Source organism: Oncorhynchus mykiss, chromosome 1, assembly GCF_013265735.2.
Source record: "Oncorhynchus mykiss isolate Arlee chromosome 1, USDA_OmykA_1.1, whole genome shotgun sequence".
NCBI lineage: Eukaryota > Metazoa > Chordata > Actinopteri > Salmoniformes > Salmonidae > Oncorhynchus > Oncorhynchus mykiss.
In genome coordinates this window covers 79,056,433-79,080,630 of record NC_048565.1, presented here as the reverse complement: position 1 = coordinate 79,080,630, position 24,198 = coordinate 79,056,433, and the positions used below count along the sequence as shown (strand labels likewise).

General features: G+C 42.8%; 1 protein-coding gene across 4 annotated transcripts; it reads right to left on the bottom strand.

Annotated features, from left to right (window-relative positions):
• Positions 1-90: 90 nt before the first annotated feature.
• cfap36 (cilia and flagella associated protein 36) lies at positions 91-22,963 on the bottom strand. Of its 4 annotated transcripts, XM_021612840.2 has the most exons (12): positions 22,784-22,963; positions 22,310-22,459; positions 11,232-11,296; positions 10,882-10,983; positions 8,302-8,416; positions 7,921-8,008; positions 3,527-3,671; positions 3,038-3,112; positions 2,768-2,873; positions 1,407-1,549; positions 957-1,103; positions 367-726 (listed from the first exon to the last, which is right to left on the bottom strand). In XM_021612840.2, exons 2-12 carry the CDS (start codon positions 22,410-22,412, stop codon positions 583-585), a joined length of 1,233 nt encoding a protein of 410 aa, XP_021468515.2. In that variant the 5' UTR covers positions 22,413-22,459; positions 22,784-22,963; the 3' UTR covers positions 367-582. The 4 variants fall into 4 exon arrangements, with proteins under 4 accessions (XP_021468522.2, XP_021468539.2, XP_021468515.2 ...); XM_021612847.2 differs by lacking the exons at positions 367-726; positions 22,784-22,963 and adding an exon at positions 91-346 and having other exon boundaries at positions 22,310-22,651; XM_021612864.2 differs by lacking the exons at positions 367-726; positions 3,038-3,112; positions 22,784-22,963 and adding an exon at positions 91-346 and having other exon boundaries at positions 22,310-22,647.
• Between the last annotated feature and the right edge of the window lie 1,235 nt (positions 22,964-24,198).

The window sequence follows — 24,198 nt, the reverse complement described above, 5'->3', positions numbered from 1 at the left end:
GCTTGTAGATTTAAAACAGGATGTACAAGTTAATTGCATCTTTCCATGCTGACCAGTAGGTTTATCACACAAGATCTCTGGCAGAAAGTGTATAAAATAATAGGATTTATTAAACAGCATACATGATCTTACATAGTTAATATTAATGCACCACTGATTCTATATAAAGATCCATTTTAATACCTTTCCTTTCGCCCCTTCTCAAGCACAGTCCTGGACCATTTTGACTACAATTAAACTCTTGGGGGGGGGGGGGGGGGGGTTACTTCTTGATGACTTCCTCTTTCAGTTTTTCAGCCAGATGTTTTCTTTTCTGTAACTTCTTTTTATCTTCGACAGAGATCTCCTTTGAAGGGAAAACCAAGAAAGTGTATCAAATGTTGAACGGTAGCGTCACAAATCTACTACAGCAAGGGCTTTATTCAATCCGTATCGCCCAAGTTCAGCCTGATTTAAAAGTGATGTTAGTGGCGACTGCATATGCCGGCTCAATTGGAAATTACCCTTTTCATATTGCGCAGTCTAAAGCTTCAGCGATCTAGACTGAATAGTAGAAGAGTAGAAGCACACGGGGCAGCAGCACTACAAAGTGGAGACAGTTGTCACTTCAACCCAGATCACCTTGGGTTTATGTCCCCCAACGAGAGAGCTTGCAGGCTGCGAGGCATTGACCATCTCTTCCTGTACACTACTAGCACCACCCCTGTTCATTTTAGGAACATAGTCCTTTGATTGGCAAGGCAGCAAAAGAAGAGGGGAATAAAGAGCTTTAAAGGGAATAATGTGAACAGAAAATCAAGGGAAACCAATAGAGAAGGTTGCATTAAACTCACTAAAAACATGACACAGGCAGACCAGAGTTGACCCAAGTTCTTTGCTAGCAAAGTTCTACTTGAATTTGCAGTCATCAGCTGTGGTGTGGTGCATTGTTATCTACCACTAATGAAAGCTGTTACCGGTGTGCTGGGAGTGGGGGCAGGGGGTTCCTCTGGTGTGGCTGGTTTGGGTCTCTGCTCTCTTTTCATGGCCTGAAGTTTGTCCCTCTGCTGCCGCAGGTACAGCGCCCTCTGCTGGAGTTGCACCTGCTGCTCTGCTGACAACTCCTGAACACAATCAGAAACACAATCCATCTGTCTTCAGCGAAACTGGTCATGTTGCCTGGGTGTTTATTCAGAGTGCATGACATATGGCCCTGTGTTAGGGTTAATGTCACATGACCTGGATTTAAAGCTTTTTCATCAAACCCCCTTTTTATGTCTGACGCTTCAGCACCATCCTCAGAAAAATGTAAATAGTCTAATTCTCATTTCTGGGAAAGCCTTATAAACATTCAAATCTATGTCATGTGACATGATGAACCAAAACACAAAGCCCTTTGTATGGTGTATGCAGTAGGAGAGTCTCACTGTGAACGGCTTGGAGATGCCAGCCTCCTTGCGTGCCTCCTCTATCCAGCCCTCTACTGCCTGGCTGCTGCCCTTCTCCCTGGAGACAGCTGGAAGCTCTATGCCCTTCACTGGAACCCTCACAGCAGGAAGGACTCGTGGTTCTGCATCAACACATAACCTTCCATTAGTCACACTACCTGACCAAAAGTATGTGGACAACTGCTTGTCGAACATCTCATTCCAAAATCATGGGCGTTAATATGGAGTTGGTCCCCACTTTGCTGCTATAACAGACTCCACTCTTCTGGGAAGGCTTTTCACTAGATGTCGGAATTTGCTTCCATTCAGCCACAAGAGCATTAGTGAGGTCGGGCACTGGTGTTGGGCGATTGAACCTGGCTCGCAGTGTTACAATTCATCCCAAAGGTGTCAGGGCTCTGTGCAGGCCAGTCAAGTTCTTCCACACCGATCTCAACAAACCATTTCTATATGGATCTCACTTTGTGCACGGGGGCATTGTCATGCTGAAACAGGAAAGGGCCTTTATCAAAATGTTGACAAAGTTGGAAGCACAGAATCATCTAGAATGTCATTGTATGCTGTAGCGTTAAGATTTCCCTTCACTGAAACTAAGGGGCCTAGCCCGCACCATGAAAAACAGCCCCAGACCATTATTCCTCCACCAAAATGTTCAGTTGGCATTGCATGGCTATGCATTCTCCTGGCATCCGCCAACCCCAGATTTTTCCATCGGACTGCCAGATGGTGAAGCGTGATTCATCACTCCAGAGAACGCGAGTCCAATGGCGCCACTCCAGCCGACGCTTGGCTTAGCGCATGGTGATCTTAGGCTTGTGTGCGGCTGCTCTGCCAAGGAATCCCATTTCATGAAGCTCCTGATGAACATTTCTTGTGCTGATGATGCTTCCAGAGACAGTTTGGAACTCTGTAGTGAGTGTTGCAATCGAGGACAGAAGATTTTTACACGCTACGCGGTCCTACGCTCTTCAGTAAAGCCATTCTACTGCCAATGTTTGTCTATGGAGTTGGCAAGGCTGTGTACTCGATTTTTATATACCTGTCAGCAACTGGTGTGGCCAAATCCACTAATTTGAAGGGACATGTAATGTAGATGAACCTTTTAGCATTCATGTGCTATATCTACACTACAGGAAAGGCTTCAAGGGGAACAGACTAGTGTATACTATAAACTGAGGGCAGAGTAAATCCAGTGAACAGTAGGGAAGGTACATCACTACAGACTAGTAATAGAGCAGATGTACTGAGAACATGAAACAGAAGACTGTTTCAAGCACCAAAGTATATGGAGGGGAAACAGTCAGCCAACAGTATTGGAGACTGAATGTAACAGTTATTACCTGATGCCAACTTAGAAGGGGGAGATGTGCTGGTATTGGCTGGACTCATCTGCCCACTACCTCCAGCAGCCTTCAGCTCCCCTCTCTGAGGAGATGTACTGTTCACCTACATGGAAGGCACAGGGCAGCCATATCATTGCATCTAGCAGTTCTAGTTATGCCACACTGATGTTCACAAAGTTCAGGTTGTACAGCTAACATTTATGGGCGACCACAGGTCTAACATAGTGCAATAGCAGACTGTGTGCACTATACTACTAGGAGAGTTACCGTTGCATTTCCATTGACCAGAGGGACAGAGGGCTGGTGGCTACCACTGTCCCACACCTTCGCCTCAGCCTTGGGCTGAGCATGTGCAACATACAAGAGAGTTGTCACATACCCCACTTTAGGTTAATATACAGGCTAAAAAAACATACATTGTAACGATAATGCGGAAAAACAGTGTTACAGGTCAAACCTTTAGTTAACAATGTGAGTCCATGTCCTAGAACAGGGCTGGATATCTACCAGATCGTGCACCACTCTGCATTAGTTGATTGATTGAAGACTGTCTAGTAACGTGATATGTAGGGACTGTAAGCTGCTGTACTCACTTCCCCTTCTTTTGTGTTGCTGCTCAACTACATAGCTCAAAAGAATACTATGGCTATGAATACATGAAATAGGAACCATTTATCACATTCTACAGGCAGACAAAGTTATGTTCAGTATTTTTGTATTACAACACTCTGAGTCAGTATTAGGTTCATAACTCACCTTGTTGGTATGTTGAATGGAGGTGGGCCTCTGGATGCTGACTGCCTCTAGAACTGGCCTATCGGAGCAGCTTCTGGACGTGGAGCCGATCTCCTCTGACTGCAATCGGCGAGCCATCTCTAGGTCATAATCCTCCTTTGACCTCCTGTACAAACACACATCGGGGAGATATGTTTACTAGTAGATGGTCGTTTAACTCAGATGATAAGAGAGGTTACTTTACATCAAACACCACCATGGTTTTATAGGGTTGTACTAGTGTGTTTCAATGTGTTACTTGTAGTTGAATACAAAGCGATCTTAAATAACACAGCCATTATTGTCACCATTTAGAGACTATAAAATAAATAAATACTGAGCTATATTGTATGCAAAATAAAAAGGAAAATGTTATTATACTAATACAATTTCTCAGAGAAAAGATTGTTTAAAAGGTAATCCTTTTTTTCTCTCCCAAAAGATGGGGTTCAAGATTATTGGCAGCTGTTTTGAATACTTCACCTTGTGCGGATAATGGCACTGAGCCTTTTTATTAAATGTTTTCTGAGATTGGAGAACACTTAGGGAGGGATCTTAGACCATTCCTCCATAAATATTTTTTTCCAGATCCTTGATATCCTTCGTCTGTGCTTATGGACTGCCCTCCTCAATTCAAAGCACAGGTTTTTTAACAGGGTTCAAGGTAAAGGGGAAAAAAAATTCTAGATCACCTGTACTCCACACACAGAGACGCGTACAAAGCAATCCCTCGCCCTCCATTTGGTAAATCTGACCACAATGCTATCCTACTGATTCCTGCTTACAAGCGAAAATTAAAACAGGAAGCACCAGTGATCGGTCAATAACAAAAACTGGTCAGATGAAGCAGATGCTAAACTACAGGACTGTTTTGCCATCACAGACTGGAACATGTTCTGGGATTCTTGCGATTGTATTGAGGAGTACATCACATCAGTCACTGGCTTTATCAAGAAGTGCATTGAGGATGTCGTTCCCACAATGACTGTACATACATATCCCAACCAGAACCATGGATTACAGGCAATATTCGCACTGAGCTAAAGGATAGAGCTGCCTCTTTCAAGGTGAGGGACTCTAACCCGGAAGCTTAAGAAATCCTGCTATTCCCCTCGACGAACAAACAAACAGGCAAAGTGCCTATACAGGGCTAAGATTGAATCATACTACAGTCTCCGACGCGTGTCTTAAGTGGCAGGGCTTGCAAATTATTACAGACTCCAAAGGGAAGCACAGCCACGAGATGCCCAGTGACACAAGCCTACCAGACGAGCTAAATCACTTCTATGCTCGCTTCGAGGCAAGTAACACTGAATGTGCTGACCAACTGGCAGATGTCTTCACTGACATTTTCAACATGTCCCTGATTGAGTATGTAATACCAACATGTTTCAAGCAGATCACCATAGTCCCTGTGCCCAAGAACACAAAGGCAACCTGCCTAAATGACTACAGACCCGTAGCACTCACGTCCGTAGCCATGAAGTGCTTGGAAAGGTTGGTAATAGCTCACATCAACACCATTATTCCAATTTGCATACTGCCCCAACAGATCCACAGATGATGCAATCTCTACTGCACTTCAGACTGCCCTTTCCCACCTGGACAAAAGGAACACCTATGTGAGAATGCTATTCATTGACTACAGCTCAGCACCATAGTGCTGATGTGAACATCAGTGTGGCATCCTAGGACCATGCCCCAGGAATACCTGACATGATGACTCCTTGCTGTCCCCAGTCCACCTGACCGTGCTGCTGCTCCAGTTTAAACTGTTCTGCCTTATTATTATTCGACCATGCTGGTCATTTATGAACATTTGAACATCTTGGCCATGTTCTGTTATAATCTCCACCCGGCACAGCCAGAAGAGGACTGGCCATCCCACATATGCTCTCTCTAATTCTCTCTTTCTTTCTCTCTCTCGGAGGACCTGAGCCCTAGGACCATGACCCAGGAATATCTGACATGATGACTCCTTGCTGTCCCCAGTCCACCTGACTGTGCTGCTGCTCTAGTTTCAACTGTTCTGCCTTATTATTATTATTATTCGACCATGCTGGTCATTTATGAACATTTGAACATCTTGGCCATGTTCTGTTATAATCTCCACCCGGCACAGCCAGAAGAGGACTGGCCACCCCACATAGCCTGGTTCCTCTCTAGGTTTCTTCCTAGGTTTTGGCCTTTCTAGGGAGTTTTTCCTAGCCACCGTGCTTCTACACCTGCATTGCTTGCTGTTTGGGGTTTTAGGCTGGGTTTCTGTACAGCACTTTGAGATATCAGCTGATGTACGAAGGGCTATATAAATAAATGTGATTTGATTTGATTTAGTACCCTCAAAGCTCATCACTAAGCTAAGGATATAATAGGAGTGAGGCTATATACAGGCACCAGTTAGTCGGCCTAATTGAGGTAGGTGTGGTTAAAGTGACTGTGCATATATGATAAACAGAGAGTAGCACTAGCGGGGGGGGGGGGGGGGGGGGCACATAACGCAAATAGTCCGGGTAGCCATTTGATTACCTGTTCAGGAGTCTTATGGCTTGGGGGTAAAAACTGTTGAGACGCCTTTTGGTCCTAGACTTGGAACTCGGGTACCGCTTGCCATGAGGCAGTAGAGAGAACAGTCTATGACTGGGGTGGCTGGGGTCTTTGACAATTTTCAAGGCTTTCCACTGAGACCGCCTGGTGTAGAGGTCCTGGATGGCAGGCAGCTTAGCCCCAGTAATGTACTGGGCCGTACGCACTACCCTCTGTAGTGCCTTGCGGTCAGAGGCCGAGCAATTGCCGTACCAGGTAGTGATGCGATCGTGCAGCTGTAGAACCTTTTGAGGAACTCAGGACCCATGCCAAATCTTTATAGTTTCCTGAGGGGGAATAGGCTTTGTCATGCCCTCTTCACGACTGTCTTGGTGTGTTTGGACCATTCTAGTTTGTTGTTGATGTGGACACCAAGGAACGTGAGGCTCTCAACCTGCTCCACTGCAGCCCCGTTGATGAGAATGGGGGCGTGCTCGGTCCTCAATTTCCTGTAGTCCACAATCATCTCCTTTGTCTTGCTCATGTTGAGGGATAGGTTGTTATTCTGGCACCACCCAACCAGGTCTCGGACCTCCTCCCTATAGGCTGTCTCGTCGTTGATCACTGTTGTGTCATCAGCAAACCTAATGATGGTGTTGGAGTCGTGCCTGGCCATGCAGTCGTAGGTGAACAGGGAGTACCGGAGGGGAATGAGCACGCACCCCTGTGGAGCTCCAGTGTTGAAGATCAGCGTGGCAGATGTGTTGCTACCTAACCTCACCACCTGGGGGGGCCCGTCAGGAAGTCCAGGATCCAGTTGCAGAGGGAGGTGTTTAGTCCCAGGATCCTTAGCTTAGTGATGAGCTTTGAGGGTACTATGGCGTTGAACGCTGAGCTGTAGTTAATGAATAGCATTCTCACATAAGTGTTCCTTTTGTCCAGGTAGGAAAGGGCAGTGTGGAGTGCAATAGAGATTGCATCATCTGTGGATCTGTTTTGGCGGTATGCAAATTGGAGTGGGTCTAGGGTTTCTGGGATAATGGTGTTGATGTGAGCCATTACCAACCTTTCAAAGCCTTTAGCTCGATGTGGATGTTGCCTATAATCCATGGCTTTTGGTTGGGATATGTATGTAAGGTCACTGTGTGGACGACGTCGTCGATGCACTTATTGATGAAGCCGATGATTGAGGTGGTACTCCTCAATGCCATTGGATGAATCCCGGAACATATTCCAGTCTGTGCTAGCAAAACAGTCCTGTAGCGTAGCATCCGCGTCATTTGACCACTTCCATATTGAGCGAGTCACTGGTACTTCCTGCTTTAGTTTTTGCTTGTAATCAGCAATCAGGAGGATAGAATTATGGTCAGATTTGCCAAATGGAGGGCGTGGGAGAGCTTTGTATGCATCTGTGTGTGTGGAGTAAAGGTGGTCTAGAGTCTAAAAATGTGGTAAAACTGATTTCAGTTTGCCTGCATTAAAGTCCCCGACCACAAGGAGAGCCGCTTCTGGGTGAGCATTTTCTTGTTTGCTTATGGCCTTATAGAGTTGGTTGAGTGCAGTCTTAGTGCCAGCATGGTGTGGTGGTAAATAGACGGCTACGAATAATATATAATGTATATAGCCTCTGTTGTTTTATTGTTCCTTTTGGGGGGGGGGGGGTTATCGGGAGCTGGAGTTTTTCCTGGTCTAATAATGTGCTCAGGCAAAACTATGGGCCCTACGTGTGCGCCAATGACTGAAGGAAACAACACAACAAAGCCTGTGAGAACCTGATGAAAACCCTATTATTATAAAATGAAAGTGCATGTATGAGGGCTGGTGTAATGGCCCCAGTTCTATGAGTCTCTTACTTCAGAACCTCCTGTATAATCTTCATCTCCTGCTGCTCCAGTTCACTCATCACGTCTGCTCCATCTGTGAGACACTCAGGCAGGGCGCCTATGCACACAGGAGGGGAGCATTAGAACAAACAGTTTTGGACCGGTGTAGGCTCATCGGTGCCATTGTGCCAAGTGTCTGTGTGTGTGTGGGCACACCCACATGATGGAGTAGTGTGTAAACTGGTACGGTAGGCAAGCATTAATCCAGTAACTTTCACAAATCAGGAGGGAATACACAAGAAATGCAGAATCCTCCAATCAAGACATCTGCAAAATCTGAATATGTTGGGAAAGTTACCAGATTTGTTCAACCCTAATTAGGAGTTGTGTGACAACAGTGAAAAGGTGTACCATTTCTCTCTTTAATGACCTGCAGCGCCTGGAGCTGGAGCTCCATGTTCTTCTGCACCATGAGAGACCTGAACATCTGGAAGTCGTCTGTGGCCAGGACGGGCTGGAATACAGTCTGTACAAAAGGTACAGTTAATAATAAGCATGAATACTGTTCTACATCTGCTAACCATCTTAACAAGTCCTATGAATTATTCATATTTGTACTTGTTTCTTTGAGTGCTCTGCCTCTGGGTTGTGCAACCTTGGCAGTTGGCACTGTAATTGAAACTGAGTCAGCTCTGAATTCTCTTAATCTCTCTGTCCTGAGGCCTACATTATGTGCCTCCTGGTAACTTAAATCACAACCAAGGTCTTTTTCTGGCCCAGGTATGTCCCAGAGGGCACCGCTGGCTCTGAGACTAAGTAACACTCTCCATCAGGAATAGCTCCATCGAGCTGTTCCTGTATCTCACTAACCCGATTTAAGGCCTGGCCCACTAATCTGGTCATAGATCAGGTCTACCTGAGCTCCTGTATGTTTAACAGTCTCAGGTTCACAACACCAGCAGATGGAGGAGAAACAGAATGCATCATTGTGTACCTGAACTATTTCCTATTATGTATTTTTATGCAGGGCCATGCATTCTTTGACCATGGAGTTGAACATGATGGGGCATGCTCCTCAGTCCATGACAGGAAGACGCATTTCAAGAAGATCTAGGCTGCAAGTTATCTTGAATGTTTTTTCATGAGAGCACACCCAATCCTATCACATTTCCCCACTCTGACAGTTCATATTCCCTACCATTAGTAGGAAGGTAAAGGGTTGGGAAAGGTGTGGATTAGGCTCAATGGTGAAAAGGTCCTCAGATTCAGACCTCGGGGAAATGCTTCAGCAAGGTAATTAAGTAGTATCACAACCCCGCCCTAGTGGGCGGTGAACTGTCAAAACAGTCGGCATGGAGACAGCAGGTAACAGCATGAGCAGAACTGAAAGGAGCTTGCCTTCAAGTCATTAATATGTAGCCTACATTTCTTAACAGGTAGTTCAATCTGTACCTTTCTTGTTCTTGATTGCTTGCCATGCAACCGAAGTGGCCTGGTCAAACAGACTGATCCATGCGCTCGGCATGTTCCACCAATCTACAACCGAAGTGGCCTGGTCAAGCAGACTGACCGATGCGCTCGGCTTGTTCCACCAGGCTACAAGCGAAGGCCCATTTCATAAAATCAGTAAACAGGTCTCCAGGATAAGTGAGTATTCTTGCACAAAAAGAAACACTGTAAACATTGTTTGTTTATCTACACACATCAAATGTGCATAACCTAGGCATACTTGTAGTGCAAGAAGAATAGTTTGGGATTTATCCCAGAAACCTGGTAATTGAGTTTGATTAAAGTTAAATTGTAACAATATCACAGGGAGTCCCTGTAGAAACCCATCCCATAGTAAGCTACCTCATTAGAGTTGTTAAACTCTGGCACTGTCCACTCTTCCTTCCTGACCTGCAGCATACCACCCTGCATACCACTGTTGGCTTGCTTCTGAAGCTAAGCAGGGTTGGTCCTGGTCAGTTCCTGGATGGGAGACCAGATGCTGCTGGAAGTGGTGTTGGAGGGCCAGTAGGAGGCACTCTTTCCTCTGGTCTAAAGAAAAATATCCCACTGCCCTGTGTAGGGTGCCATCTTTCGGATGGGACGTTAAACGAGTGTCCTGACTCTCGGAGGTCATTAGAGGTCCCATGGCACTTATCGTAAGAGTAGGGGTGTTAACCCTGGTGTCCTGGCTAAATTCCCAATCTGGCCCTCAAACCATCACGGTGACCTAATAATCCCCAGTTTACAATTGGCTCATTCATCCCCCTCCTCTCCCCTGTAACTATTCCCCAGGTCGCTGCTGCAAATGAGAACGTGTTCTCAGTCAACTTACCTGGTAAAATAATAAATAAAACTGTGCAATAATTATTCCAAATGACTTGGTTAGCTTCCAGTTCAGTGCAGACCTGAACTTTGTAGCGCTTGGCTTCATCAAAAGGCAACTAGGCCTTTGGGATGTCAAAGAGCTCATCTCTACTGTCAGAGACGTACTGTGTATTACATTACTTGATGAGTCGTCACGTACAGGAGTCATTACATTGATGGTGCATTAAATGAATTGTCCTGAGATGGAGGCTATTGAATTCCGCCCAGATACAGAATATATCTTTCAGTATGGCCAGAGTCCAAAAAAAAGAGACCAATAGCTGGCAAGTTCCCAGCAACCATTAGACATCAACATAATACAAATCCCCTATATATGTCATCACAGCAGGCAAGTGACAGATCAGAGTGGCATTGACATAATGTTATTTTTAGGTAGAGTCTTTCATGCTGTATCCAGAGAGAGCTCTTGCCCTGGCCCAAACATAGACCTAGGTATTTTCAGAGCAATGGTTTACATTTTCCTTCCACTGACTTGTGTAAAGCACTGAAGGATATGTAAATATCTAGATGTTCTGTTCTCAACCCATTTGTATTGTAAAGGTGCACACTCATCTGTCTACATCTACGTAGCTGGCATAATTTGTGGCAGTGTATAGGAAAGATGATCGAGCTTACCTGTAAGGTTTTGGACTTGGCAAAAGGAGAGGAGCAGGCCTCCAAAAACTGCTGCTCATCGATGCCAACCTCTTGCATGTAGGTTTCTAACAACTTCTCCACCTGAAAGTAAATGTAGCTAGTTGCATCACTGTTTTCCAGAGACAAAACATTTGATGTTAATACACTGACAAACTATTCATGACTAACTCAGCCATTCCACATCTTGATTCAGGACTAATTTATGGAATTGCAGACCCTTCCAGAATATGTCTATTTAAGATACATGTGTAACGATAAATCATCATAATAAGAAACCCAATGCATAATAATGTTGCAAGCCATTCCAAAGACTGTAGCTAGCTACTCACCAAATGCTTGTACTGCTGATGGATTTCTGTATAAGTCAATTTATTTTCATCATCGTCATCAAAAACTGAAAGAAAATGCAAAATTGGTCAACTATGCAAACTTGCATGCATAATATCTGAATTAAACAAGTAGGGTGACACTGCTTATTGACATACATTCTTAAATTTACATTTTAGCCATTTAGCAGATTTACAAGAGCAAATAGGGTTAAGTGCCTTGCTTAAGTGTGCCTTGAATTCTAAATAAATCACAGACAGTGTCCCCAGCAAAACACCCCCACACCCCAGTGCTTCAAGGTGGGAACCACACATGCAGAGATCATCCGTACACCTACTCCGAGTCTCACAAAGACATGGCGGTTGGAACCAAAAATAAAAAATTTGGACTCATCAGACCAAATTACAGATTTCCATCAGTCTAATGTCCATTGCTTGTGTTTCTTGGCCCAATCAAGTCTTCTTATTATTGGTGTCCTTTACTAGTGGTTTCTATGCAGCAATTTGACCATGAAGGCCTGATTCACACAGTCTCCTCTGACCAGTTATTGAGATGTGTCTGTTACTTTAACTCCGTGAAGCATTTATTTGGGCTGCAGTTTCTGAGGCCAGTAACTCGAATGAACTTATCCTCTGCAGCAGAGGTAACTCTGGGTCTTCCTATCCTGTGGTGGTCCCCGTGAGAGCCAGTTTCAACATAGCACTTGATGGTTTTGGCGACTGCACTTGAAGAAATGTTCAAAGTTATTTTTCGGATTGACGGACTTCATGTCTTAAAGTAATGATGGATTGTCGTTTCTCTTTGCTTATTTGCGCTGTTCTTGACATAATATCTGGCATGAGGTGGAAACACGCCCCCCTCATAGAGAATGGGAGCTCACATCTTTCAACATGTTTTTTACAAAAGGATAGATTGAGTTAGATAAACTTGAATTTTTTGGCAGGTACATATGCAGGATGCTACTCTCCACAGCATGGCCTTCGCTCCAGACCAAAACTCCAAACCTATAACCTAATTTTGACCAAAATTAACCGGAGAGATTACTGCTTCCAATGTTATTTTTCCAAGCTATACAGAGGGTGCTCTAGCAAACAAACAGCAGAGACCTGAGGACACCATTCTAACCTGGAACTGAGGTCTCAGGGTTGAAAGGACAGACCAGATACACATTCAATTAGCACTAAGGTGTGAAGTAAAATAGCTTTTGGCCCAGCAAGTGTCAGGAGTCTTTGAAGCATCCTCTGAAGCCCCCTCCTGCTGTTCAAAGACCATTCACTGGCATTTTCTACAAGAAATCTGCCTCCAGAAATAAAAGCTTCTTCCAAGTGGGTGTGACACCTGCTCCCTGGGTTCCACCTGGCAATCTGTTCACCGTCTGCCCTGGCCTGTCTCCCCCTGTCTGGTACAGGTTCCTCCACCACACTCACCCCTCTCTGTTCACCGTCTGCCCTGGCCTTTCTCCCCGTCTGGTACAGGTTCCTCCACCACACTCACCCCTCTCTCCCAAGGTTTCGCTCGCCTCCAGCACACAGGCACTGTTGGGGCGGGTGACTCTGAACTTACAATGGCTAGCCCCAAGTCATTATATATTTTATTTGTTTCTTGTGCATCTTGCTATTTTTCTATTTGCATCATGACTCCTGCATACTTTGTTGACTACAAACTGTCTTTACCCAACCGCGGGACAGACTGTTTGTTCCTACACTCGGGATTCTGACTCTCTATTGGTTACACAGACTTTTGGCGTCCCATCCTATTCTAACCACCTCTCGCCAGCTTTGTATTCATGTTACTTGATGAAATTTCTATACAATATGATCTTGTTGACATCTGATGCAATTTCAAAAGTAATAAATCAGCACTGCAGAGCTCTCCCTGTACTATGCCGTGCCTTGATTACATTTCTGTTGATGATATCTGGAAATGTACATGTACAGTCGTGGACAAGTTTTGAGAATGACACAAATATTAATTTCCACAAAGTTTGCTGCTTCAGTGTCTTTAGATATTTTTGTCAGATGTTACTATGTAATACTGAAGTATAACTACAAGCATTTCATACGTGTCAAAGGCTTTTATTTACAATTAATATGAAGTTGATGCAAAGAGTCAATATTTGCAGTGTTGACCCTTCTTTTTCAAGACCTCTGCAATCCGCCCTGGCATGCTGTCAATTAACTTCTGGGCCACATCCCAACTGATGGCAGCTCATTATTGCATAATCAATGCTTGGAGTTTGTCAGAATGTGTTTTTTTTGTCCACCCGCCTCTTGAGGATTGACCACAAGTTCTCAATGGGATTAAGCTCTGGGGAGTTTCCTGGCCATGGGCCCAAAATATCGATGTTCTGTTCCCCGAGCCACGTACTCACTTTTGCCTTATGGCAAGGTGCTCCATCATGCTGGAAAAGGCATTGTTCGTCACCAAACTGTTCCTGGATGGTTGGAAGAAGCTGCTCTCGGGGATGTGTTGGTACCATTCTTTATTCATGGCTGTGTTCTTAGGAAAAATTGTGAGTGAGCCCACTCCCTTGGCTTAGAAGCAACCCCACACATGAATGGTCTCAGGATGCTTTACTGTTGGCATGACACAGGACTGATGGTAGCGCTCGCCTTTTCTTTTCCGGACAAACTTTCTTCCGGATGCCCCAAACAATCGGAAAGGGGATTCTTCAGAGAAAATGGCTAACCCAGTGCTAAGCAGTCCAATCGCTATACTGTTTGCAGAATATCAGTCTGTCCCCAATGTTTTTCCTGGAGAGAAGTGGCTTCTTTGCTGCCCTTCTTGACACCAGGCCATCCTCCAAAAGTCTTTGCCTCACTGTGCGTGCAGATGCACTCACACCTGCCTGCTGCCATTCCTGAGCAAGCTCTGTACTGGTGGTGCCCCAATCACGCAGCTGAATCAATTTTAGGAGAAGGTCCTTGTGCTTGCTGGACTTTCTTGGGTACCCTGAAGCCATCTTCACAACAATTGAACTGCTCTCCTTGATGTTCTTGATGCTCCGATAAATGGTTGATTTAGGTGCAATCTTACTGGCAGCAATATCCTTGCCTGTGAAGCCCTTTTTGTTCAAAGCAATGATAACGGCACGTGTTTCCTTGCAGGTAAACATGGTTGACAGAGGTAGAACAACGATTCCAAGCACCACCCTCCTTTTGAAGCTTCCAGTCTGTTATTCAAACTCAATCAGAATGACAGAGTGATCTCCAGCCTTGTCTTCGTCAACACTCACACCTGTGTTAACGAGAGAATCACTGACATGATGTCAGCTGGTCCTTTTGTGGCAGGGTTGAAATGTTCTTTTGGGATTCAGATCATTTGCATGGCAAAGAGGGACTTTGCAATTAATTGGAATTCATCTGATCACTCTTCATAACATTCTGGAGTATATGTAAATTGTCATCATACAAACTGAGGCAGCAGACTTTGTGAAAATGTATATTTGTGTCATTCTCAAATCTTTTGGCCACGACTGTACACCCTGGCCCAACTACTGTTGCTAGCCCCAATTCTGACTTGTGCTCTGATATCTGCTCTCGTAAAAGCCTGTGTTTTCTGCTCGTTAACACTAGAAGCTTATTACCTAAAATGGATCAATTGAAAGTGTGGGTTCACAGCTCCAATCCAGATGTGTTGTCATCACTGAGACGTGGTTAAGGAACAGTGTTTTGAATACTGATGTTAACCTTTCTGGTTATAACCTTTTTCGGCAAGACAGATCTTCCAAAGGTGGAGGAGTAGTAATCTTTACCAAGGATCACCTTCACCTCAGTTGTCTATTTCAATAATCCCCCAAAAATGTGATTTGCTGGTTTTAAGCATTAAACTTTCAAATAGTTATTTGATTACTGTTGATGGGTGCTATCGTCCTCCATCAGCACCGGCCTGTACCCTACCTGCCCTAAGCTATCCCCTGGCCCCTTACACTAAGTTAGGAATTGTCCTGCAAGGTGACCTAAACTGGGACATGCTTAAACCACCTGACCAAGTCCTAAAGCAATGAGACTCCCTAAATCTTTCTCAGATTATCACCAATCCCACAAGGTATGACTCCAAACACCCACTCTCCTCGATGTTATCCTCACAAATAATCTAGTCTGGTGTTTTCTGTAATGACCTTAGTGATCACTGTTTTACAGCCTGTGTTCGTAATGGCTGCTTAGTGAAAAATCCTGTCCTGATTTGTCATAGACGCTTGCTAAAAAACTTGAACGAGCAAGCCTTAAATCATGAACTGGCCTCTGTAAAATGGTATAGAATCAGCTTGATCCCCTCTGTCGAAGACGCTCAGACCTTTCTTTATATTTTCAGTGGTATTGTTAACAAACGCCCCCATGAAGAAAATGAGAATTAAAAACAGCCTCAGCCCCCCGTTCAACCGTGATCTCGCAGAGTTACTCCACCTCAAGAATTGCATTTGGCGAAAGGCTTGGCACACGTATACTCAGGTTGACTGGCTATCGTTCAGGCAAATGAGAAATAAGTGTACTCAAGCTATCCAGAAGGCCAAAGTTAGTTACTTGAAGGAAAAGCTTATCTTTCTGTGGGTCTAACCCCAAGAAGTTCTGGAGAACAGTCAAAGTCCTGGAGTATAAACCCTCCCCCTCACAGCTGCCCATGTCCCTTAATGTTGATGATGTAGTCGTTACTGACAAGAAGCACATGGCTGAGCTCTTTAAAATCACCACTTCATTAAGTCAGGATTCCTATTTGACTCAGCCATGCCTCCTTGCCCATCCAACATTTCCTCATCTTCCACCCCGACTATCCCCGATGCTTCTCCCTCTTTTTCCCATGCCCCGCTACAAAGTTTCTCCCTGCAGCCAGTCACTGAGTCCGAGGTGGAGCTCCTTAACCTGTTTAGGGTAGGGGGCAGCATTTTCACTTTTGGATAAATAGCGTGCCCAAACTGAACTGCCTCCTACTCTGTTCCAGATCCTAATATATGCATATTATTATTAGTATTGGATAGAAAACACTCTGAAGTTTCTAAAATGGTTTGAATCATGTCTGTGAGTATAACAGAACTTATTTAGCAGGCGAAACCCCGAGGACAAACCATTCAGATTTTTTTTTTAAGTCACTGTCTTTTCAATATGTTTTCATGGGGAATCCAGAATTCGAATCGACTTTCCTGCAGTTCCTACCGCTTCCACTGGATGTCACCAGTTTGTAGAAATTGGTTGAGGTTTTTCCCTTTGTGTAATGAAGAAGTACCATAGCGCAGAATGAACGTCACTTCATGTGTACCTTTTGATAGAGGCGCGTAACCAGAAAAGTAGCGTCAGTTTGTTTTGCTACTGTATTGAACACAGATCATCCAGTCTTCAATTTGATCGATTATATACGTTTAGAAATACCTAAAGTTGTATTACAAAAGTAGTTTGAAATGTTTTGGCAAAGTTTACAGGTAACTTTTGAGATATTTTGTAGCGACGTTGCGTAAGTTGAAAGCAGTGTTTTTCTGGATCAAACACGCCAAATAAATGGACGTTTTGGATATATATCGACGGAATTAATTGAACAAAAGGACCATTTGTGATGTTTATGGGACATATAGGAGTGCCAACAAAAGAAGCTTGTCAAAGTTAAGGCATGATTTATATTTTATTTCTGCGTTTTGTGTCGCGCCTGCAGAGTTGAAATATGCTACTCTCTCAATGTTTACTGTTGTGCTATCATCAGATAATAGCATCTTATGCTTTCGCCGAAAAGCATTTTTGAAATCTGACATGTTGGCTGGATTCACAACGAGTGTAGCTTTAATTTGCTATCTTGCATGTGTAATTTAATAAAAGTTTGATTTTTATAGAAATGTATTTGAATTTGGCGCTCTGCATTTTCCCTGGTTATTGGCCATGTGGGACGCAAGCGTCCCGCCTACTCCAGAGAGGTTAACCTGTTAGAGCTCTAGGGGCGCTATTTCATTTTTGGATAAAAAACGTTCCCGTTTTAAGCGCGATATTTTGTCACGAAAAGATGCTCGACTATGCATATTCTTGACAGTTTTGGAAAGAAAACACTCTGAAGTTTCAGAATCTGCAAAGATTTTGTCTGTAAGTGCCCCAGAACTCATTCTACAGGCGAAACCAAGATGATGCATCACCCAGGAATTAGCAGAATTTCTGAAGCTCTGTTTTCCATTCTCTCCTTATATGGCTGTGATTGCGCAACGAATGAGCCTACACTTTCTGTCGTTCGCCCAAGGTCTTAGCAGCATTGTGACGTATTTGTAGGCATATCATTGGAAGATTGACCATAAGAGACTACATTTTCCAAGTGTCCGCCTGGTGTCCTGCGTCGAATTCGGTGCGCAATTGCCAGCTGCTTCTACTTTACCATTTGATTCAGGGGAGAAAGCATGTGTCCAAGAACGATGTATCAATGAAGAGATATGTGAAAAACACCTTGATGACTGATTCTAAACAACGTTTGCCATGTTTTCAGTCGATATTATGGAGTTAATTTGGAAAAAAGTTCGCGTTTTGAGGACTGAATTTTCGGATTTTTTTTGGTAGCCAAATGTGATGTATAAAAGGAGCTATTTCTAATACACAAGGAATCTTTTTGGAAAAACTGAGCATCTGCTATCTAACTGAGAGTATCCTCATTGAAAACATCAGAAGTTCTTCAAAGGTAAATGATTTTATTTGAAGGCTTTTATGTTTTTGTTAATGTTGCGTGCTGGATGCTAACGCTAATGCTAACGCTAAATGCTAACGCGAAATGCTAACGCTAGCTAGCTACTTTTATACAAATTATTGTTTTCCTATGGTTGAGAAGCATATTTTGAAAATCTGAGATGACAGTGTTGTTTACAAAAGGCTAAGCTTGAGAGATGGCATATTTATTTCATTTCATTTGCGATTTTCATAAATAGTTAACGTTGTGTTATGCTAATGAGCTCGCTGATAGATTTACACAATCCTGGATACAGGGGTTTTTTCATAGCTAAAGGTGACGCAGAAAACGGAGCGATTTGTCCTAAACAAATAATCTTTCAGGAAAAACTGAACATTTGCTATCTGAGAGTCTCCTCATTGAAAACATCTGAAGTTCTTCAAAGGTAAATGATTTTATTTGAATGCTTTTCTGTTTTTTTGTGTAAATGTTGCCAGCTGAATGCTAATGCTAAATGCTACGTTAGCCATCAATACTGTTACACAAATGCTTGTTTTGCAATGGTTGAGAAGCATATTTTGAAAATCTGAGATGACAGTGTTGTTAACAAAAGGCTAAGCTTGAGAGCTAGCATATTTATTTCATTTCATTTGCGATTTTCATGAATAGTTAACGTTGCGTTATGGTAATGAGCTTGAGTCTGTATTCACGATCCCGGATCCGGGATGGGGAGATCAGAAAGGTTAATTTGCGCTTTGTTTTACCTACATCATTTTTACCACAAGGACAAGTTATAAGATAAATAACTGCCTTAGCGGAGCACGTAATAACACCTTTGATTGGGATCGATTTCCCTGTTTGTGGGTGTTTGAAGGATCTACATTTATAAGTGCCATTGCATTGAGCACAGCCATTACATTTGTAATTTCCATCCAGTAGGGGCGCAAATAGACGTTGTTCAGGAATATCTTGGGGTGGTAAATCAGAGTTTACCAATTGGTCTCTGAGATTTCTGCCCCGCGAGAATACGACCAAGGGAAGGTCCGAAAACACATTACTGAGACTATCATCGGATTTTAGGATGTGCCAATGTTTGTGAACAATTCCCTTAATTTGTTCAGAGCACTTTGAATAGCGGGTAGTTAGAACTCAAGAATGCGTCTTTTTGCGAGACTGACCTTGAAAAAGGTAATGTCTCGTTTTGTTTTGAATTTTCTCAATGGCAATATTAATCTGATCATTCTTGTAGCCCCTCTCCTTGAACTTTATTTGCGTCTCAGCCATATAGGTGTGCGTTTATTTTTCTTCTAGATAACTGGTTTGCTAACTACCTCACTCAAAGAGTGCAGTGTATAAAATCTGCTGTCTCAGCCACTGGCTGTCACCAAGGGAGTACCCCAAGGCTCAATCCAAGGCCCCACGCTCTTCTCAATTTACATCAACAACATAGCTCCGGCAGTAGGAAGCTCTCTCATCCATTTATATCCAGATGATACAGTCTTATACTCAGCTGGCCCCTCCCCGGATTCTGTGTTAAATGCTCTACAACAAACCTTTATTATTGTCCAAAAAGCTTTCTCTACCCTTAACCTTGTTCTGAACACCTCCAAATCAAAAGGTCATGTGGTTTGGTAAGAAGAATGCCCCTCTTCCCACAGGTGTTATTACTACCTATGAGGGTTTAGAACTTGAGTTAGTCGGCGCATACAAGTACTTGGGAGTATGGCTAGACGGTGCACTGTCCTTCTCTCAGCACATATTAAAGCTGCAGGCAAAAGTTAAATCTAGACTTGGTTTCCTCTATCGTAATCGCTCCTCTTTCACCCCAGCTGCTAAACTAACCCTGATTCAGATGACCATCCTACCCATGCTAGATTACGGAAACATAATTTATAGATCGGCAGGTAAGGATGCTCTCGAGCGGCTAGATGTTCTTTACCATTCGGTCATCAGATTGAGCTATACGTGCAGATTTTGTGTTATAATTTTGTGCTATACGTGCAGCACAGCCTTCCTAAACTAGCCCACAATGTCTGCAGTGTGGATTGAGCAGTCAACAAGTCAAACAGTCATTTGAAAGAGTAACAACATTTCAGTGAGACAACTCTAAGGTGAAATCCATTAATGCCAAGATAATGGAATTAATTGCCCTTTTTTAATGGCCAGCACTGTAGGTGCGCGAGACAACCTTAGCAGCATCATAGCATACATATCGATGAATCTTTGTGACATATGAAATACGAGTGATAGTGTAATCAATGTGTAATAACGATGTAAAAAATGTATTAACGCCTTAAATTATGTGACAGTCATATTCAGGTCCTGTTTGGTCAACAAACTTATTTGACACGTCAAATAGTGTTATTTGACACTCAAATAGCCTTGCACACACTGTATAGACTTTTTCTATTGTATTATTGACTGTGTTTGTTTATTCCATGTGTTGTGAGCTGTGTTGTTGTTTGTATCGCACTGCTATGCTTTATCTTGGCCAGGTCGCAGTTGTAAATGAGAACTCTCAACTAGCCTACCTGGTTAAATAACGGTGAGAAAAAAAACAAACATTTTTTTTAATAGTATATTTTTTGACACGCAAAGACCCAAATGGCATTCCATAGAAATCCTGGTTGAGAATGAAACGACTGAACAACGAAACAGCACAGCAAGTAAGTGAAAGAAATTGGCTTTGATTATGTTTTACTGGTAACGAGGACATACTTAAATGGCAACAAAATAACTTTTTGGTCAGTGTGGTGTGTGTAACCTTTATTTAACTAGGCAAGTCAGTTAAGAACAAATGGTGTATCATGTCAAAACATTGAGACATTGAACAGCTTCCATACTCATTTGCATAGACTACCTAAATAACATTGAACAGTTGAATGTAACGCCTAACTTGAGCTTGGGTTTATGTAGTCTACACTTACATCTAATTTACCAAACAAAACAAAGTTTTCAGCCATTAACTTCCCCTATGGCTACCTGCTTTTGAAATATATAGCCCTTATCTTTCATCAGCGAGAAACAATCCTTTAAATTTAAAATATACTTACTGTAGCACAGATCTATACTGCTATGGGAGCTTCCATCCGGCAAAACTACACTGTAGCAGTTACAGATCTAAACAGCTATGGCTGCCTCCATCCCACGAAACTACACTTCTGGAGTTACGCTTCCACACAGGTGTTCAGAGCATGCTAGACAGCTAACTAGCACCTCGTCTTCAGTAAACAAGCGCTGAAACATGGATATGGCTGTGTGGGAACATTAACCCTAACAATGTGTGTATCAATTTAACCTTTTGTTTTTAGAAAATTATTTCTCGCTGTTATGAAATATGGTCCTTATGTTTACAAAACAGTACGGCAAGCGATGCGTGTTAGCTTTCAAAAAACTCCCATAAAGAAGATACTATGATCAATAGGGCTAAAGCAGTTGGCGTCTATGAATGGGGTACCATTACATTAGCCCTATAAATAAGATGCCAAATTAATGATATTAACAAAACTTTCACCTGTAAGTCAATGTATTTGAGTTCAACCCTAATTTCAATGTTTACAACGCTTGTTAAAATGAGATGAAAACAGTACTGGTTAATGACTTTTTTCAAATCCAATGAATTTTTCACGTTGATTCCATGTCACAACACGTTGACCAATTAAGTTGATTCAACCAGTGTGTGCACCAGTATCTGTATGCTAACATCCAGAAAGCGCCGATTCCCCACTGTAAGCGTTATAATGTAAATTCGTTGATAACCAAATATGGAGTTTCGCTGAGCAAGTATCTTCATTTACTCCCGGTATGTACTTCCAAAAAAGGTCAAAATAAAAATCACAAATTACTGCCACGATCAGGTCGGAATAATACAACAGCTCAATCATATCACACTGGATGTTTTTCGGTTGCTTGTACATTTTTATTTAGACATTTTTTGGAAGTACATACCGGAAGTAAATGCAGAGAGTTGATCAGCGAAACTCAATAGTTGGTGATCATTCTAATGCAGATCTGGTGAATTGTGCGTTTGAATCGGAACTTTCTAGGCGTTCGAGTGGTCTCTACGCACATATGTATACTGTTTCACCCAGTGGATAACTAGTTTATTTGCTTAAAGTATTAACTAAGCTATAATAAGACATGTTGGATGAATGTCGCTCAAACATGTGAAGCACTGACGCATGCCAAACAACTGAGCTGGAAAATCACTGCTCCCTTTCGCCAACAAAAACATTACGCGCTTGAAGCTAGCTAGCTACAGTAAAAGTTTTAGCTAGCTAATGCCACCTAGATTTAATAGCTAACGTTAGCTAGCTGGCTGTTATTCAGCTTGATAGCTAGCTCACTCGAGCAGGGGTGCCAAGGAAGATTCCAGCATGTGTAATCCTGGTCCTGAAAACCGTTTATAATAATTTTCTTTATCGTAAAACGTAGAAAAACAAATGGCCTTTCTTACCTGTGCATTTGTTTTCCAAGAAGTCAGTGTATGGAATGACCCATTCAGGACTTCCCAAATATCCAGCGATGCTCTCCACAACCCACTCGCTGTCCTCAGCCATGTTGGCTAAAAATACACTGTAGTGCTCTTCAGGCGAGAAAGGATAGTCTTGAAATTAAACAAAATGCACAACTGAAGTGTAAGTATGCATACATTTGTTGAGATCTAGCTAACAAGCTAGTCCATGTATTTTTAGTATCCCTCTCCGTAGCTGCAGAAAATCTGAAATGCGCACTCATGAATTTCGAAGTGGTTGAATGGGTTGACTCCTAATCGGTCCCTATGGTAACCGATTACATCAGCGTTTAGCGTTCTACAAATTGAACAGCCCATCAGGTGTGTGGTAACCTAATAAGTGTTTAATTCTTTGTGATCCTTTGAACGCACAATACTAATAATCCCTGACATTTCTCTGTAAACTACCTACATTACCTGAATAGTGATTTAGGCTGCATTGCCCGTCTATTGGCGCTGTTGTGTAGGGCGAAGTTTCCGTGTGCTAGTTGAAGATACCTCTCTATGCCTGAATAGGGTGATAGTGTGCATAGCCAAGAGACTGGTAATCTAGTTTCATGATTGAGAGCCCCCACACCCTTGTCACCCGGGCGCTGTGGTAAATTAACCCCCACTTTTGAGATATGATTAATTAGTTCACAGGTTAAACCACCACAGTTTAAATCACACGTAATCTGAAATGGATAGTCACTAAAGCGCGTTGACCTACCTGAATTTGGATAGTTACCGGGGTTTGGACTGGACGTGTCCAGTAGCCTCTGAATAAAACCACAATACATACATAAGAATTGTTTTTATTAAGAGTAAACATTAAATGTATCAATTCGATATAGGCATCAAGGTTATACAATAAATATACACTCCTTTTGTATTTTGAAATATATATTGTTAAAATAAGGCTGTCTATTGTACTTTAGTCCTACAGTTCATAAAGGCAGGGCATGCAACAGTGGGCATGCCAAAATTAAGCAAAAAAAGTATGTTGTATTATGCATAAGAACATATTTGTAAGGCATAACTTACTCTGCTTATTTGTACAGTTGGAAACAGAGATGGTGTAATGTACACTGAACAAAAATATAAACGCAACATATAAAGTGTTGGTCCCATGTTTCATAAGCTGACGTTTTCCGTATGCACAAAAATATTATTTCTCAAATTTTGTGCACAAATTTGTTTGCATCCCTGTAAGTGAATATTTCTCATTTGTCCAGATAATCCATCCACCTGACAGGTGTGGCATATCAATGGGCTGATTAAACATAATGATCATTATAGGTGCACCTTGTGCTGAGGACAATAAAAGGCCACTCTAAAATGTGCAGTTATATCACACAACACTGCCACAAATGTGTCAAGTTTTGAATGAACGTGCAGTTGGGATGCTGATTTCAGGAATGTTCACCAGAGCTGTTGCCAGAGAATTGAATGTTAATTTCTCTACCATAAACTGTCCTCATGTCATTTTATAGAATTGGGCAGTACGTCCAATATGCCTCAAAACCGGAGACCACGTGTATGGCATCATGTTGGTGAGCGGTTTTCTGATGTCAACGTTGTGAACAGAGTGCCCCATGGTGGCGGTGGGGTTATGGTATGAGCAGGCATAAACTATGGACAACGAACACAATTGCATTTATCGATGGCAATTTGAATGCACAGAGCTCCCGTGACGAGATCCTGAGGCCATTTATCTGCTGCCATTACCTCATATTTCAGCATGATAATGCACAACCCCATGTCACAAGAATCTGTACACAATTCCTGGAAGCTGAAAATGTCCCAGTTCTTCCATGGACTGAATACTCGCCAGACATGTCACCCATTGAGCA

Coding starts and splice junctions, on each gene's coding strand:
- cfap36 (XM_021612840.2), bottom strand. CDS start 22,412: ATGGCTGAGGACAGCGAGTGGGTTGTGGAGAGCATCGCTGGATATTTG. Junction 3,113..3,526: donor CCATTCAACATACCAACAAG/GTGAGTTATGAA, acceptor GCACATGCTCAG/CCCAAGGCTGAGGCGAAGGT. Junction 1,104..1,406: donor GCATCTCCAAGCCGTTCACA/GTGAGACTCTCC, acceptor GATTGTGTTCAG/GAGTTGTCAGCAGAGCAGCA.